Below are 16,960 nucleotides of genomic sequence, written 5' to 3' on the forward strand. Positions count from 1 at the left end.
TCATGAAGTTCAAGATGATCCTTCTTTGATTTCCGCTTCCCATTGCAGTAGCCAGTCAGATCAAGGTGTATTGACTTATCAATCTTGAGTTTGCATCAAATTCTTCATCGAAGTAGTTTTCAGTTTATTATGTTGTCTAGTTAAGTCAGTAATGGTGCAGCAACTATGGCCTGGTATTTGATTCAGCTTCTGGTTTCTTTGTGTTACAGTCGCAGAAATTGAGACTGCATCCAATAAAGTCAAAACTCAAACGCTTCTCAAGTCAGATCTTAGCGAACGATCACACGTAACATTTCCTTTCCACCTTCAGGATGCCAAACTACTGCAAAATGGTCTGACATTTGGCAGTTTTGATTCCAATTTTGTGAACGAGGCATCTTCTAACAATGGTGCCAGTGGCCGGGATGACTCAAATTTTGAGTCGTCTCATGGGACAGGGGATGATGAGAGGGAACCTTCTCCCACTACCAATGGTATCCCTGGGGTTGCTTCTGCCAGGTTGGTGACTAAAGTACTTTCACTCTACATATTCTCTTCTTTAGTTATTGACCTACTGCAATCTCTATTCAAACACACTACTCTGGGTTTCAGTTAAGTGAGACTACTCAAATAAGCATTTTTCAAGTTCAATTTTGGAAATGGGAAGGTCTTTCCTTGTAATATATTAGTCGAGGTGTAATCTGTTTTTTGTTGGCTTATCCTTTTAAATCTCAAATTTCGTGTTTCGATTTCATTACCATACCTTCCTGTGCAGAGAAGAAGCATCAACTTTTTCTGAAGATAAGGATCATGGAATCTCAAATTTGGCACCTGGAGCTGACATTGTCCAACCTGTAGAAGAAGTACTGAAGGAGGAAGCTTTTTCAAACACAGAAACTCATCAAATTGCTTATGGTCAAGAAGCTCCACTCAGTATGTTTGGTTTTTTCCCCTCTATATCAGCATTAGGCCAACCTGTAAACACAGAAGCAGCAGAGACTCAGGCACGTGGAATATCTTGTCACATTATATGCAGTCAAACAATTCCTTTATTTGGTGTTGATAACTGTTTTTTTCTTTCAAATTGCAGCCTGGAGCGCCAGCTATTCCATTAGTATCATATCCTCCAGATCAGGGCTCCATAGCAGCAGCAGCCTCTCAACAGGCAAATCTTTATAGGCAGCAATACCCTCCCAATTTCTTCCCTTACAGTCCCTATTACTCACAGTTTTATATACCACCGCCGTACATTCACCAGTTTGTGAACCCAAACGGGATCCCTCAGCAGTCTTATTTTCCACCAGGAGCTGCTCTCACAGCACCTTCTCATGTCGGCAACACCGAAAACCCTTCCCCCACAAATCCATCCCTACAAGCTTCTTCCACTGTTGCTACTCACATCCCATCTGCAACCGCCTTAAATTCTATCCATAGTGAAGAAAATGCATCACGCCTGGTCAGTTTTTTTTTATTGTTGTATCCTTGCAATGATATATATGTAGACTATATATATTTTAACAGTGGTGTACATTATATTGTTGTTGCAGACTGAAAGTGCAGCTGCATGGATTGGACAGGGATTTGGCAACCTGCAGGTGAATCCAATGTACAACTTAGCATTCCAAGGTCCGCCACTCGGTTTTCCAGTTATGCAGGGTGGTCATGGTGGCCTCATGGGAATACACCAACCAACACTGCCCATGACCGCTGCTTCAATTACATATCAGACTTTACCGCCAGGGCCACACACCACAACGGCTATGGCTGAACCCATAGGACACGGGCACATCGCTTATCAGCAACATCAAGCTGCCCCAACGAATTAAGTCAACAAATATTAGCTCAAGGGGGTACAGAGTTACACATCAAACGCTTAATAGAGATGTTAAAGTCTGGATTTTTGGGTGTAAATACTTAGGAACCATCATCCCCATAGAATTAGGTTGACAATTACAAGAAGGATGAAGATGTGCATCATAGTAGCAAACCTTTTGCCACATTTTTTTGTTGTGAAACCATACAGAAAAATACATAAAAGAATGTATTGGATGATCCCTATGGAATAATTTTTTGAAAGATGCAGCCTCTCTTATATGCATGCCTGGTTTGTCTGAATTCCCGAGCTTTTACAAACATAGACTTAACCGAATCAGCTTTAGGCTCTCTTTAGTAGTCGAGATCAAATCAGAAATATTTTCATATACCTGAGAAAAGATAACACATTCCTGTATATAAACACTTCCTCAAAATTTTAAAGCACATCAACGGATGATTCTCTGATGACCTCAAAACTCTACAAAAAATGTTTTAATCCAACTTCCTTGACCACATGGTCATTTCTTTAAGCTATCGTTTTCTTTCCTGATGGCATCCAGATCGGCTTGTAGTTTCTCTAAACTCATGCCTCGAGCTGTGATGGACCCCAACTTCTTTTCATAATCGGCTGTTTCTCTTCTAAACCGATCAGTCATGAGAATTTTCTCAGAGATTTGCTCAAAAATACTGTGAATACTGGTCAGTAGCTTGTAGACCTGTCGTACCGCTGGGTCTCTTCTCACTTCCCTGCAGAAAAAGAAAACCGTCCTCATCATCACGTTATAGAAGGGTATACATGTGAGCGACATGGCAACTTTTCTTTTGGTGTACATCTGAGCAGACGATTCAAATACTGTATGTGAGACCAAAAGCTCATACCTTGTAACTATTTCATCCACAACAGCATATGATCGGTGCAGGCGTTCGCGGATTGAGTTACTCTCTAATTGTAGCTCCCTGGTCTCCCCTGAAATCCTCTGAATATCAGTGTCCAGTTTACGGCTGTTTTTAGTTATTTCTTTAATCCCATGGATATAAGATTTCCGAGGCGCTGCTTTTGGCTGCCTCTCAAGTTCATTGTATAGGTTACAACGTTCATCTTCCCTGTCAGGAAAAGATTAACACATTAAAATGATACGAGAGTCAATAACAACCTGATCGAGGTCACAGGCACACTTAGTTATACACCCAGAAAAGAACTTAAGAAACATATATCTCTAATTGCCAAAATCACAAAGTCAAAATCACAGACAGTGAAGAGCCATGTAGTAAGAGTTTTCTGGTTACCTCTTTTGAATTTCTGATGAGAGAGATTGTAAATCCAGTTCAGTCTTTCTCAACTTATGGAATTTCTCTTTAGCCTCTGGTTCCTCAACATGAAGTTGGTCCAAGAGACGTAGCTTTTTAGTTTCCAAAGTCAACCTTACATCGTCCCTGAAGGAAGACATGATATACTTAGTAATCATGCTATACATAGTGCTCCCCCAATGTCTACATCCATTTACACATACAGGGATTTTACATATATATTTCAAGTTATCAAGTCCTGTGGTTTCCCGTGAAACTGAATGCATGGATGCTTTCAACTTGAAAATGATAGAAAAGTGTTCATACCATTGCTTTTTAATATCCGTGATATTACGCCTTTTGATCACCAGTTGTTGACTAAGCTGTTCGAGATATGACCCACCCGTCTTTTTGTCTGCCAATAACCTCTCCGCCGCCATCTTTAATAACTCCAGCTCGCTGTCAAGACTAAATAACTCTGAAGATCCAGAGTCCAGTTCCTCCAAGAGTAAATTATGTTGATTTTGTAACTCAACAGTCCCAAAATTTGTCTACAAAGCATAAGAATGATAAAGTTTAAGCCATCAGCATTCATAAAACGGATTTAAAATAACTGTTCAAACACATGCCCATATACAAAAAAAGAAGAGATAAGCCCACAATAAGCAGAAGAAACAGTACCTCAGACGGGTCTTTGTAAGAACTATCTTCATATCTAGATGACTCTCTTAAAGAAAGATCTGATGGTACATCATTAACAGGATCCTCTGTCTTTATGGGGAAAATGTCAACATTGGCGGAACCACTGGTTGATGTATCTTTTGCACGAGAGTCTGGTAAATGGGAGATTTCAGTAGTCATTGTAAGATCTTTAAGGACAGCTTCAACCTTTTGTATATGCATATCAAAAGTCTCATCCTTCACCATCATGTCTTGTACATTATCTCTGAAAGTTTCCATCTTGGACCTACTAGCTAAATCACCAGCTGGGGAAGTTTCCAACCCTTCGTTTTTCTCCGAAAGCCTCTCAACCAGAAACCTAACCAACCTATACGAGTCATCTTCAGATGGATGCAGAAACTGCCGCAAGCAACACATACAATCTGTTTCAGCATATGATGTCACACATATAAGAAGAGCCACACAAGCCAGAACGAGAAGACTCTAACGAAGACCAAAAGGACTATCACAGCTCTCAAGAAACCATCTCACATACTCACAGCACCTTCCACTCTCATGTCATTGCAGACTCAGAAATAGAAAGAACACCCACATTTAATCTACAAATTGCACTGTAAAAGCATGACTCTTTCAGAGATATTGAACCCTAAAGTCAATTCCTTTAATCAAAAGACGAAACGCCCTATCCTATCAACCAATAAAAAATTCTTAGATTCTCGAAGACGATCTAAAGAGGGGGAGTGATGAGATGATATGTATTACCTTATAATAGCTCATTTCGCTGATGTAGCCTAGATTCTTCACAGTATGAGCGATATCGGAGCAGATCCTGAACCTATCGGGGAGAGAATCAGGGAGCTCATCGCAAAGCGACGCCGATGGGTCAATGAGATTGAGCAACTGAGCACAGATCGATACCAACGCCTCCGGGGAAAATTCGCCGACGGAAGAGAAATCTCCGGGAATCAAAACCCCAGATTCGATCAGCGTTGACATCAGTATATCTCGCGATTCCTCCATACTTCTTCTCTTCAAAAGACCCAACCCAACAAACAACAATGGAATGGAAGAAGAAACACACAACACAACTGTTTGTTCCGTCAGCAGCTATACGACACCGTTTTCGAAATGATAAAATTAACGGTAAAAAGTAATAAAAATGAAGAGTTGACTGTAGCAACGTCTTCTTATTAATCCTAGTTTATGCTTTGAAACGGGATCTTTCTATACATTTATTTGTGACATCTTCGATTTACTAAACATCTATCGTGATTCGTGACACAAATAAGACAGTGTGGGTTATTGGCTTATTGCCACAACCCACACAACCAACCGTGGAAGAGACTTTAACTAATGCATGTTCCCTGCGGTTTTGAGACTTCAATTCCAAGGAGAATGATGAGTAGGAAACACAAGTACTATACTAAAATAGAGGCGATTCATGTGAAAGAGTTAGGACTACTCTCTAAAGATGTATCTCGTCACACACGAGAATGAATGGGGGAGGTAGTTTCGTTAAAGAAAAATATCATCTTGAGATTAAAAAAGATACTTGTATGATTAATTAGGGTTAAAGGATAAATGATTAGGATTTCTTGAGTTGTTAGGGTGCATGAGACTCTTTAGTGCTTCACAGTTGAGCATAAGGATTAAACTAAGAGAGCTGCTATGATCAATAATTATGGTGTTTCTTCTCACATGAGGCTATCTATATATTTATGTTAAGACTTAAGAGTAACTAATTAATGGATCATGATCATTTTTTAGCATGCATTTCCACATGGTAAATATTGAATAACTTTACGTTTTCTTTGCTCATTCTGTATATCTTCTATAAATATATATTGAATGATAATTAACCACTTGAAGTACTGAAAATTTTCCTCTTTTTAAAAATATAAATTCAGTTTTTTGAGGGGCATAAAAAGATCATGTATGATAAAAGCATTCGGAGAAAATTATATCTTGAACGGTATAATAATTTTTTTTTTATAAGTGCGCCACATGTTAGGTCCAATTTCACTATTTTCATATTTTGGAAGCATTGTTTTTCAAAACGGAATATAGGAATATGTTGTGAGGATATTAAAAATCATTATATATTTATTCGTTAGATCAAAAGGGAAAAAAAAAACCGACAGAAAAAAAAATAATAATAAAAAGAGAAAAAAGGTAAGATCAGGAAGAAGATGGTTGATTGACGATGATGATGCATGTGTCATATGACTCACATAATGGGGTCTTTAAGTTTTTGTGATTGAATGAGAGGAGAACTAACACATGGCTCATGGACATTTATGTTTCTTTATTTATTTTTTTTGAATTTTACTTACTAGTATAATATTTGTTAAAAAATAATTAGTTTTGTTAATCTACCTTACGAAACATTGTATGGACTATGGAGCATGCATCTTATTCTCTTTTTAGTTGCAATCTCAAGCAAACTATTTTTTAAATATTTTATTTTGGTTCATATCAAAAGAAGTATCTAACATATAGTATATTATATTGTGGAGTAGTACATGTCCTTATTTTTAAGTTTTTGGTAGTGCGTATGTATTGGATATCAACGATCAAAAAATTCGAAAGAACTCGATTCCATATATATTTATTATATGGCATATTTAATTTAGGAGCATGTGCGTCAATTTATCATCAACTGTCTCTAATTTTTCACAATTAGTAATCAATCAACAAAACATTTATGGAGTTACCTAGTGTGTTTTACGCCTGGAAAAAGTCATTAAAATTAGTAAAGTAGATTCTCACTTGACTTTTCTTAAAGTAAATAAAAAATACAAAATTTAAAAATATTCAGAAAATGGAAAAAAAGAAAAAGTAAGGGGTTGCTCGATATTCGTAAAGATGTGTTAAAATTGGAAAACTTTTAAATTGTTATTTATTTATTTATTTTTTTGTGCAATTTTTATTACAAGGAAAACATCATAATATCATATCGTGCTGATACGGTATTATTATTTATGGTGGTGGTATTTATTCTAACTCTTTGGTCTCTTCGATTCTTGAAGAAGAAGAAGAGAGAAGAACTTAACTGGTCTCTCTCTCTCTCTCTCTCTCTCTAAAGTTTTTATTTTTAATCTCTTGGCTCCATAAAGAACCTTTTTTTTTTTTTAATCTCTTTCTCTCACTTCTCCTCGGAGGCACTATTATCCGTGAGATCAGCAGAGAGATTTAAACCCTCTTTTCGATTTTGCGCTGAAACTTTTGTTTTCTTCAAATCCGACCTGAGCTGAGATCTCTCTATCTAGAGAGAGAGAGAGAGAGAGAGAGAGAGAGAAAGAAAGAAATGAGCATCACTAATGAAGAAGCTATCAAGCAATTGCGTGCTTTAATGGAAGACGGTGTGTTGTTTTGTTTAAGCTTTACTTTTGTTTGAAGATCGCCGACTAATTTTGAGCTAATTTTACTTTATTTTTCTTGCGTCTGGTATTGACAGTTGATGATTCACTGAGAGAGCCGTATCGGGTTAGTAAATTTACTTGCTTTTCTCTCTTTTTAGATTCTTTGAAAGAAAGATTCAACTTCTCAACTCTTTTTGCTTCTTGAACCAAAGATTGCTTCTTTCGATCTTGGGGGATTACTTTTCTGTAAATAGGGTTCCAACCAAACCCAAGATAAAAAGAATCCCTTTTTTTCCGTGTCTTGTGTATTTGATTGGTTTTTGAGTGATCTGGATCTAGACTTGATTCATGCTTTATATATAAGTCTCTCTCTCTCTTTGCGTTAGATCCGTTTTGATTCAATGTTGTTGGATCTGTGGAGTTGTAGTTTAGATCATTGATTGATCTAGAGTTTTCAGTTGGGGTTTCATATGTAATCTTGGATCTTATGTCGTCTATAGCTTGAGAAAAGACCCCATTTGGTATATAGTATGGTGCAATTTATGAGTGTGCTTGTGTTATGCTGCAGAACATTCATCAAGGGTATCCAACAGAGACTTTGATACGCTTTCTTAAAGCCAGGGATTGGAATGTTCAGAAAGCTCATAAAATGGTTTAAATCTGATTGCTTTTCACCTAATTTAGACTGTGTTTTGATATCTTAAAATAGCTTCTTCGGGCGTTGTAAACTAATGACTGCAAGTGTTACAGTTGCTCGAGTGTTTAGAATGGAGGACTCAAAACGAGATCGACAAGATTCTAACAGTGAGTTTTCAGCTTTTGTTTATCTAGTTCTGTGAAACCTTAGATCTCATCTGATCATTTGATTATTTTTTTCTTGCAGAAACCCATTGTTCCTGTTGACCTGTACAGAGCAATCAGAGACACACAGCTTGTCGGTGTATCTGGTTACTCAAAAGAGGTACTACTATTTTGGGTGTCCCTTTCTAACTTTCTTTCTTCCTTTCTTTCTTTCTTTAACTTTTTGAATTTTAAAAGCATCACTACATGTTTGATCCAACTCAAATCATTTGACTTTTATTTAGGGTCTCCCTGTCATTGCAATTGGTGTGGGGCTTAGCACATATGACAAAGCCTCAGTAAGCATCTCTATCATTTTCCACTAAGAGACTTGATATGAAGTTGAAACTCTAACCGTAGGCTTTCTTTATCCTTCATTCAGGTCCACTACTATGTACAGTCTCACATTCAAATGAATGAGTACCGTGATCGTGTGATATTGGTAAGACCAAATAACTTCTTCTTTCCTACTCCTCCTCTCATGTGCTTGTTTTTTTTTTTTATAAATGTAATTTTGTTGGTGTATTTTTCTTTGTTGTAGCCATCTGCTTCAAAGAAACAGGGACGACCAATCTGCACTTGTTTGAAAATTTTGGATATGTCTGGTTTAAAGCTTTCAGCTCTAAGTCAAATTAAGGTATTAACAATGTCCTAATTGCATTTACTTGTGATTTGTAACTTTGGTTCTTTTTCCACCACATGTATTGATTTTTTTTTCCTTTTCTTTCTGCAGTTAATGACTGCAATAACCACAATAGATGATTTGAACTATCCAGAGAAGACTGAGACATATTATGTTGTCAATGTCCCGTACATATTCTCTGCTTGTTGGAAAACCATAAAGCCTCTGTTGCAAGAGAGAACAAAGAAGAAGATTCAAGTGCTGAAAGGCTGCGGGAAAGATGAGTTGCTGAAGGTAAGCAATTTATTTTCCCCAAGGAGAGAAGAAGTGTCACTCTTTGTGCAAGAAGACTGAAAGATTTTTAACCTTTTGATATGCAGATAATGGACTATGAGTCTCTCCCACATTTCTGTAGAAGAGAAGGGTCTGGATCTGGTAGGCATATCTCAAACGGAACATCAGACAACTGTTTCTCTTTGGATAACTCTTTCCACCAAGACCTTTACGATTATGTCAAGCAACAGGCTCTTCTGGTTAAAGGGACAAATGCACCGATCAGACATGGTTCAGTCCACGTAAAGTTCCCTGAGCCAGACTCCGAAGGCAACAAGATCTTTGATACCTTAGAAACTGAGTTCCAGAAGCTTGGGAATGACCACAAGATCTGATTTCTCTTGGCCCCTTATAACACGAGTTTCATATAAAAGACCGGGATTTGTCTCTGGTTGATGAGCAGTATTTAAGATAAGATCACCTTTACTTGTATTACTAAATTTGCTTGCATCAGCTAGATGCAGCTTTTGTTTTAAAAAGATGAAACACAATTTCTTCGGGATGGATCTTCTGATCTAATATATATATTTTTATATAGAACTCATTTCTATTTATATACTTCTTCTTGCTCTTGTTTCTTACTTCTTTTAACAGTTCCTTTCACGTAAACCAGATTGCAAATCTGCATGCTTCTTGATTCTTTCACCATTGAAAGACTCCACCGACACTTGTGATGCCAAAAGTGCAGTGTCGTCCTTTAATATCACCCATTTGTTGCTTACCCTTTGATCCCAGTCAGTGGATCAGTTGTGAAACCAAAGATAACTGGATTTGATCCAGTTCAAGATAGATACGAAATAAAAAGCAAACTTGGCTACTCTTTTGAAATGTCATAACCAACCATTTGCTTTTAGCACTCTTTTTGGTTGTTGATAAGATTATTGTAATCTCAAAAGATAGATAATCATTGACGCTACCTTCCATTATTTGACTGTAATAGAAACATTGTAGCTGACAGTTCCAGTGACGTAAGCTAATGTCTCGAGATCCACACGACAATGTCCAAACTTACGGCCACCACAAGTTTGGTTCGTATATAAAGTCCTAACCTTTCCACTTGTCTGAGAGACACTTCTCCTCTTACGTTTTTCATTTACACTCGGTGGTCGCTTCAAAGAGATAAAACAAACCATGGCCATGGGAAAGGAAGATGATAACAGGTGCAAACCGGTTCATGATGGCCACAGTGAACCGCTTTTTGAGACCAGGAGGAAAACCGGAAGAGTGATTGCGTACCGGGTTTTCTCAGTCTCGGTTTTTGCGTGTATCTGTTTGATTTGGTTCTACAGAGTGACTGTACCGATAAAGATTGATGTTAACCGGACCGGTATAGATCGATTGATCTGGTTCGTTATGTTGGTTGCGGAGATTTGGTTCGGTTTGTATTGGGTGGTCACACAATCTTCCCGGTGGAATCCGGTTTGGCGATTCACCTTCCCCGATAGACTCTCCCGGAGATATGGAAACGATCTCCCGAGGCTTGACGTTTTTGTCTGCACGGCGGATCCGGTGATCGAGCCGCCGTTGATGGTGGTCAACACAGTCTTATCTGTGGCGGCTCTCGACTATCCACCGGAGAAACTCGCCGTGTATCTTTCAGATGACGGTGGCTCTGAGCTCACGTTCTATGCTCTCACGGAGGCGGCTGAGTTTGCTAAAACTTGGGTTCCGTTCTGCAAGAGGTTCAACGTTGAGCCGACATCTCCGGCGGCTTACTTGTCTTCCAAGGGAAATGGTCTTGATTCTACAGCTGAAGAGGTGGCTGAGTTGTACAGAGAAATGGCGGCGAGGATTGAAACGGCGTCAAGACTCGGACGAGTACCGGAGGAGGCACGGTTGAAGTACGGTGAAGGGTTTACGCAGTGGGATGCTGACGCTACCCGAAGAAACCATGGAACCATTCTTCAAGTAAGTATTGGTTTTTTAGTAATGTTCTGTTTTTTTTTTTTTTTTAAATCTAAATGTTTATTTATTTATTTACATATCAGATATTGGTAGACGGAAGAGAAGAGAATACAATAGCCATAGAAATACCAACGTTGGTGTATTTATCGAGAGAGAAGAGACCTCAACATCATCACAACTTCAAGGCTGGAGCCATGAACGCATTGGTAGTGGTAACTTGGCTTGTTTCACAAGAAATTTTAATCTCTAATGTGACTTCGTTTGTTTAATTCTCTTACACAGCTGAGGGTTTCTTCGAAGATAACTTGTGGGAAAATCATACTTAACTTGGACTGTGATATGTACGCAAACAACTCAAAGTCAGCACGCGATGCTCTCTGCATTCTTCTTGATGAGAAAGAAGGAAAAGAGATTGCTTTCGTGCAGTTTCCGCAGTGTTTTGACAACGTCACAAGGAATGATTTGTATGCAACCATGATGCGAGTAGGAGTGGATGTAAGTTAACAAGAAACCACATTAAAACTAGACAGATTATGGATTTCTTAACTTTAATGTTTTGGGATGTGAATAAAAAAACAGGTGGAGTTTATTGGATTGGATGGAAATGGTGGTCCGTTATACATAGGAACTGGCTGCTTTCACAGAAGAGATGTGATATGTGGAAGAAAGTATGGAGAAGAAGAAGAAGAAGTAAAATCTGAGAAAGTTCAAGAAATGATAGAGCCTGAGATGATTAAGGATCTCGCGAGCTGCACTTATGAGGCAAACACTCAATGGGGGAAAGAGGTATGGCAGTGTGATCAATAATACTCACTTACTCCGACTGTTTCTTTTACTCAGCCACTATCCCTTTGCATGGCAGATGGGTGTGAAATACGGTTGCCCGGTAGAGGATGTTATAACTGGTTTAGCGATTCAGTGTCGCGGATGGAAATCAGCCTTCTTGAACCCGGAAAAGAAAGATTTTCTCGGGGTAGCCCCGACCAATTTGCATCAGATGCTTGTGCAGCATAGGAGATGGTCAGAGGGAGACTTTCAGGTTCTACTTTCGGAGTATAGTCCAGTTTGGTATGGAAAAGGAAAGATCGGTTTAGGGCTGATACTTGGTTACTGTTGCTATTGCCTTTGGGCTCCATCGTCAGTACCTGTCCTCGTTTACTCTGTTTTGACTTTTCTCTGCCTCTTCAAAGGCATTCCTCTGTTTCCAAAGGTAATATATTTCCTCTGTTTTTTTTTGTTTCGGTATGAACTCGGAGTCACATAGGGGGTATTTGAATATAACCAGGTCTCAAGCTCGTGGTTTATCCCGTTTGGATACGTCACTGTGGTAGTTAACGCCTACAGCTTAGCGGAGTTCCTGTGGTGTGGAGGGACGTTCCGTGGATGGTGGAACGAGCAAAGGGTGTGGCTATATAGAAGAACAAGCTCGTTTCTTTTCGGATTCACGGACACGATTATGAAGCTACTTGGTGTTTCAGAGTCAGCATTTGTGATAACATCGAAAGTAGCAGATGAAGAAGCAGCAGAGAGATACAAGGATGAGGTAATGGAGTTTGGAGTGGAGTCTCCAATGTTTCTCCTCCTTGGAACACTCGGCATGCTCAATCTCTTCTGCTTCGCCGCAGCGGTTATGAGACTTGCTTCTGGAGACGGTGGAGATTTTAAGACGATGGGTTTTCAATTTGTGATAACAGGGATACTTGTTGTCATAAACTGGCCTTTGTATGAAGGAATGTTGTTGAGGAAAGACAAAGGGAAGATGCCGACGAGCGTTACTGTTAAATCAGTTGTTATAGCTTTATCTGCATGCACCTGTTTAGCGTTTTTATAAGGGATTAAGGAGTCAGTAGTGTGTTTAAAATAATGAGAACTTGTGTAATTTTCATATCTTATTTTGCTACTATAAAATGGATAGCAAATATTCAACTAATACTATAATATTTGGGAAGTTTGCAACTCTTTTAAAAAGATTTTTGATTTACAAAATCTAAGGAGAGAGAGAGAGAGAGAGAGAGAGAGAGAGAGAGAGAGAAACCCTAACAATAGACTAATACTAACATATATGGACAAACAAAAATAGCCCCCTTGAGTTTTCTATTCATTCTGCTGCAGTCTTTAATCAAAAGCTCTTTCTCCTTATCCTGCCTGAAAATCTTCGAGATCTGGCCACAAAACAAGTGAAATCTTGAGATTTCGAGACTAAGCAATTTATGGGTAAATCTAAAATATGTACAAGTGTGAAGCTTACTTACATGTACAGAGGAGTCAAAATAATGAAGGATTGATGGGTTTTCCACTGATTATAAAGGTGACGGTTTCCAGAAAAAAGCTTTGTTCAGGCAAACCCAAAACCTTCACTCGCTTCATGAATGGCAAGTAGCAAGCGTTCCTGTAGTTGTTCCTTAGACTGATACTCAGGGAGGTCTAGTTGGTTAAAACTGCAACAGAACAAAATTGGCAAACATATTTAGCGAGAAAGTCAAAAATTAATCATTTAACTGAAAAAGGTTTCGTAATGATTTCTAACCATGTATGAGCTGATGGCAGCCGCTCCGGAGCTCCATATGCTTTGTGGATTTGTAGTCTTTGAGGGCCAGAAATACCATGCAGTGCCTTGAAGCCTTCCAAAGGAACCTGAAAACAGAAACATCGCTTGTTAAACAAAAATAATCTTTCCTTTTTACGTTTCTGTAGCCTTTCAGAAAGGGAAAGAGAGGAAGGAGATCGAGATCATCAACCAACCAGAAAGAAAAAAAAAACAATGACAGATATATTTTAAAAAGAACATCTCAAGTGACTCGGACGAAAGCTAGCTAATATTGGTATACCTTTGATGTTCCGGTGACAAATTGAAGAAATCTAGCCATGTCTTCTTTGCTAAAAGCTTTAACGACTTCCCAGAACCAATGAATAACTGGGGATCCTGCCGTGTAGCTGGTATACTCGGTATTGGTTTTTAGATCATCAACTAAAAAAAGACGAAATAACAAATGTCATAATACTTAATGCATAAGCAAATAAGTAGATACAACAATATTGAACAACAGAATCCAACTTACAGTCAATCTCAGGCAACCCACTGATTAGGAGCTCAAGCTCTTTATCGTTGAAAATCGATACAAGCTCACGAGGTATCAATTCATTAAAGCCCTCGAGGAAGGCGTTGATTTGAGGCCGAATAGCATTGGTAAGTATGTGGCCGGCCACAAGGTCAACATACTCATGTTTTGTTTCTTCTGTTACCCGTATGTTTCGTCCTCCAGGTTTAAGCTCATAGTCCATCACCTTTGCATCAAAGATAGATCAAATTCAATATAGTAGGCACTTTGGGATTAAGCACATAAAAGAACATCTATCAGCACACACCTCAGTCTTTTCGTAAAGAATATGTTTCTCCTCATCTGCGTCCATACTAAATGTGAGGTCGAGTATGTCGCTCACATCATTCTGAATGAACAGAAAAAAGGGACACATGTAAGTCTCAAAAAGCAGGACCTGATTTGAATTTTTGAGCTTTGTAATAGATAAAGGTAAATAAAGGCTAGGTCCTCAAACCTCTAATAGCCACTTCAAATTCTTGTAGTAATCAGGATCCACCGCCTCAATGTCATGATAAGTCACCTTCACACCGAGAATGTGCTTGTAAAAGGAACGAGTGAAATAGACATCCAAAAGCTGCCCATCAAACAATGCCTTTGCCACCTGCAATGACATCACAAACACATCAGAGAGACCAAAAACAAAAATCCCGACATTGCATTGAGAAGGTCCTGATATATTACCATGCGACCAACAAATTTGAAGTATGATAGATGCTCAGTTTGATAAACAGAATTGGGATTCGGTTGGAAGGTGGCATCATTTCCAACAGTAGTGAAGAGCAACGCTCCTTTGTCAAATATAACTCTTGACAATAACTGATACCATTCTCTGGTAAGACCACCGGCATCAATACCTTCCTCACCTTGAAACTGCACATTCAGACGTCCCTTCAGATCCTGTGGGGAGCGCATACGTAACTGATTGTACGAATCTTCCAGCACGTAAGCTCGGCGGACACTAATACGCAATGGCCCAGAAATATGTTGATCATGTTGGTGCCTTATTCTTGACCTGAAGTACGCTTTCTTGTTGTCAAAATCAATCAGCCTAGGCGCCTTGAGCATCATTGAAAGAGACTTCTCTAGCAAACTCGGATTTTGCCTAACAAATGAATTCAAGAGTCGCCTATGCTTCTCCGCAAACTTTGCAAATGTAACAGAGCCATCAGACTTTTTCTGAGAATCTACACTGGATTTGGATGATGAACCATGACCAGAAGACTCCTTTACTTCTCCCGCTGTCACATTTGCATCCTGCTGTAACATTGACGGAGTTTGAATCTTTTCACAGAGTACAAAGAAAGCCTCAATAAGAGGCAGGAGCCTCTGAGTTCCAGGAGAAAGAGAGGACTGAGGAGAGATCCCTAGAACATGATCTCCGGGGTTAACATTTGTTGTAGCTGCAGTATGATCCAGCTGCAACTCCGTCATACTGATACACTGGCTAAGTTCCTGCCACAAAGGCTCTAATGCCACATTCAGTCTCTTCATAATGTTTTGTTCCTCCTGTTCAGTTTCCCTTTCAGTTCCCGCATTGCTACCCTCAATAGGGGAAGTTAGTGAGCTAAGCACTTGCAGAACACGGAGAATTGAAGCCCCCGCCATGGAACCTGTACTGTGACTCATCTTCTGTGTTTTGCTTAGTGTTGCCAGCTCGCGGACAGTTGAGGCACTCAAACCACTCGCTAATTCTGAGAGTTCTTTCGTGAAAAACTTGCGATGAGCCACATCTACGGTAGCCAACTTTTTCAGTACCTCTCCCGCTAATGAGTAAATTTTATCCGATAACCTATTACGGTAATAAAACATGTGAGTTCGTCTAAAGCAATTCAGGGAAATAACTGACCAAGGGAAAAAAAAAAAGACAAATTATGTAGACTACTATATATAAGAAGAAAGAGGAAGCTAAAGAACGCAAAGAATTGAAGAAAGGAAGGCGGGTGTCTCTTACCCTTCATATCCAAGAAGAATGCAAAGATTGCAGAGGTCAGACTGTGGCAAATGCAAGAATATGTTATATATTTCAGCACAATTCTTTCTTCTTGCAACAGATAGCTCAGCTTCATCCACTCGCTCAGATTCAGCATCTTTTTGTGTTTCACTTGAAGCTTCTTCACCGACGAGTTTGTTTTCTGATTTCTCAGGTTCTTCTGATGACGGAGACCAACCCTCAATTCGGGATGCTGCTGTGTAGACAACAACTTGCAGCAAACCCATGACCTGAAAGAAAACGGATGAAATAACAACCAAAACAACTTTCATGAAATCGCCATGAGAAAAGACCTGCTGTTCTGAAAATCATGCTAAACATACCAGCGCTAGATGAGATGTACTCTGCAAAAGCTGAGGCCGGTTAAGCAGTTTTAGGAAGACAACCAGAGGTATCTCCAGATCCCGGGGATCTGCCACATGAGTAACTTTCTCTTTACCCTTGCCTTCATATACAGAGGCTTTTGGGCTTGACAACTGGGATAGAAGTGACGAATCAAAGTAAAACAACATGTCAGCAACAGCAGAATGATTTGTCGCCAAGTAAGTCAAAACCTCAAGCACCCGACGGAACACTAAAGGAGGAAGACCTGTGTTAAGAACAAATAAAGTCAGTCGGTGCTCAGGGTTCTTGCAAGAATAGCAAACAAAGAATTTTGGCAGGAAGTACTACCATTCAACAGCTGCGATCGACCATAAACAACATTTGATTGACAGCCATAGAGTCTTTGCGGATTAGTTATCGCTAACTCGCTTGGTGATGTTTCCATCTCTGGCCTAATCATATCCAGTAAAAGTTGAACCAGGTTTGCTCTTGTACCGCTGTGAGCACATAGATTTAATAGAAGCCTCTGCAGAAGGCTTTTTCCCAACGGCTGTTACATTAAAAAGAACATCATTGTTAGCATAAAAAGTTTCTTGAGATACTTCAATTAAATTAGTCAATTCGGCATTGAGAAATAATTGCTAGAAGAGGTTAGGAAAAAACAGGAGTGCCTCTTACTTGTGCTAGTCGTAATAGCCTGATTAGTGATTTCAAGGCATCA

The 16,960-nt window shown here is 39.1% G+C and overlaps 5 protein-coding genes across 8 annotated transcripts in view; 3 read left to right on the forward strand and 2 right to left on the reverse strand.

Moving 5' to 3' along the window:
• Positions 7–2,047, forward strand: LOC104778449 (GBF-interacting protein 1-like). The gene is made up of 5 exons (XM_019244001.1): positions 7–65; positions 210–498; positions 755–983; positions 1,070–1,435; positions 1,527–2,047. The coding sequence occupies exons 3-5, from the start codon at positions 915–917 to the stop codon at positions 1,803–1,805; spliced, it is 714 nt and encodes a 237-aa protein (XP_019099546.1). The 5' UTR covers positions 7–65; positions 210–498; positions 755–914; the 3' UTR covers positions 1,806–2,047.
• LOC104778452 (coiled-coil domain-containing protein 22-like) lies at positions 2,150–4,853 on the reverse strand. 2 transcript variants are annotated; one of them, XM_010502904.2, is made up of 6 exons: positions 4,525–4,853; positions 3,763–4,161; positions 3,409–3,632; positions 3,082–3,228; positions 2,674–2,898; positions 2,150–2,541 (listed from the first exon to the last, which is right to left on the reverse strand). In XM_010502904.2, exons 1-6 carry the CDS (start codon positions 4,780–4,782, stop codon positions 2,313–2,315), a joined length of 1,482 nt encoding a protein of 493 aa, XP_010501206.1. In that variant the 5' UTR covers positions 4,783–4,853; the 3' UTR covers positions 2,150–2,312. The 2 variants fall into 2 exon arrangements, with proteins under 2 accessions (XP_010501206.1, XP_010501207.1); XM_010502905.2 differs by having other exon boundaries at positions 3,763–4,184; positions 4,525–4,799.
• LOC104778453 (SEC14 cytosolic factor) lies at positions 6,832–9,425 on the forward strand. The gene is made up of 10 exons (XM_010502906.2): positions 6,832–7,124; positions 7,220–7,248; positions 7,693–7,776; positions 7,875–7,928; positions 8,008–8,085; positions 8,210–8,263; positions 8,347–8,406; positions 8,506–8,601; positions 8,698–8,880; positions 8,967–9,425. Exons 1-10 carry the CDS (start codon positions 7,070–7,072, stop codon positions 9,252–9,254), a joined length of 981 nt encoding a protein of 326 aa, XP_010501208.1. The 5' UTR covers positions 6,832–7,069; the 3' UTR covers positions 9,255–9,425.
• On the forward strand, positions 9,969–12,783 carry LOC104778455 (cellulose synthase-like protein E1). Of its 2 annotated transcripts, none has more exons than XM_010502908.2 (6): positions 9,969–10,827; positions 10,908–11,033; positions 11,107–11,319; positions 11,404–11,610; positions 11,687–12,034; positions 12,110–12,783. In XM_010502908.2, exons 1-6 carry the CDS (start codon positions 10,051–10,053, stop codon positions 12,653–12,655), a joined length of 2,217 nt encoding a protein of 738 aa, XP_010501210.1. In that variant the 5' UTR covers positions 9,969–10,050; the 3' UTR covers positions 12,656–12,783. The 2 variants fall into 2 exon arrangements, with proteins under 2 accessions (XP_010501210.1, XP_010501211.1); XM_010502909.2 differs by having other exon boundaries at positions 9,971–10,827; positions 10,908–11,030; positions 12,110–12,772.
• The window catches only part of LOC104778454 (E3 ubiquitin-protein ligase UPL1-like), a 13,941-nt gene continuing 9,676 nt past the window's right edge, over positions 12,696–16,960 (reverse strand). Inside the window, exons 3-13 of one of the 2 annotated variants that reach the window (XM_010502907.1) lie at positions 16,588–16,789; positions 16,239–16,504; positions 15,877–16,145; positions 14,607–15,714; positions 14,380–14,526; positions 14,191–14,271; positions 13,884–14,109; positions 13,653–13,792; positions 13,352–13,458; positions 13,077–13,262; positions 12,696–12,986 (exon numbers count right to left, since the gene is read on the reverse strand). In XM_010502907.1, the coding sequence (XP_010501209.1) occupies positions 13,160–13,262; positions 13,352–13,458; positions 13,653–13,792; positions 13,884–14,109; positions 14,191–14,271; positions 14,380–14,526; positions 14,607–15,714; positions 15,877–16,145; positions 16,239–16,504; positions 16,588–16,789 (2,649 nt within the window). In that variant the 3' untranslated portion in view covers positions 12,696–12,986; positions 13,077–13,159. The remainder of the gene's footprint in view (positions 12,987–13,076; positions 13,263–13,351; positions 13,459–13,652; positions 13,793–13,883; positions 14,110–14,190; positions 14,272–14,379; positions 14,527–14,606; positions 15,715–15,876; positions 16,146–16,238; positions 16,505–16,587; positions 16,790–16,960) is intronic. The other variant, XM_019244002.1, reaches the window with a different exon arrangement.

The sequence above is a fragment of the Camelina sativa genome, chromosome 3 (genome assembly GCF_000633955.1).
Source record: "Camelina sativa cultivar DH55 chromosome 3, Cs, whole genome shotgun sequence".
In the NCBI taxonomy this organism is placed as follows: domain Eukaryota; kingdom Viridiplantae; phylum Streptophyta; class Magnoliopsida; order Brassicales; family Brassicaceae; genus Camelina; species Camelina sativa.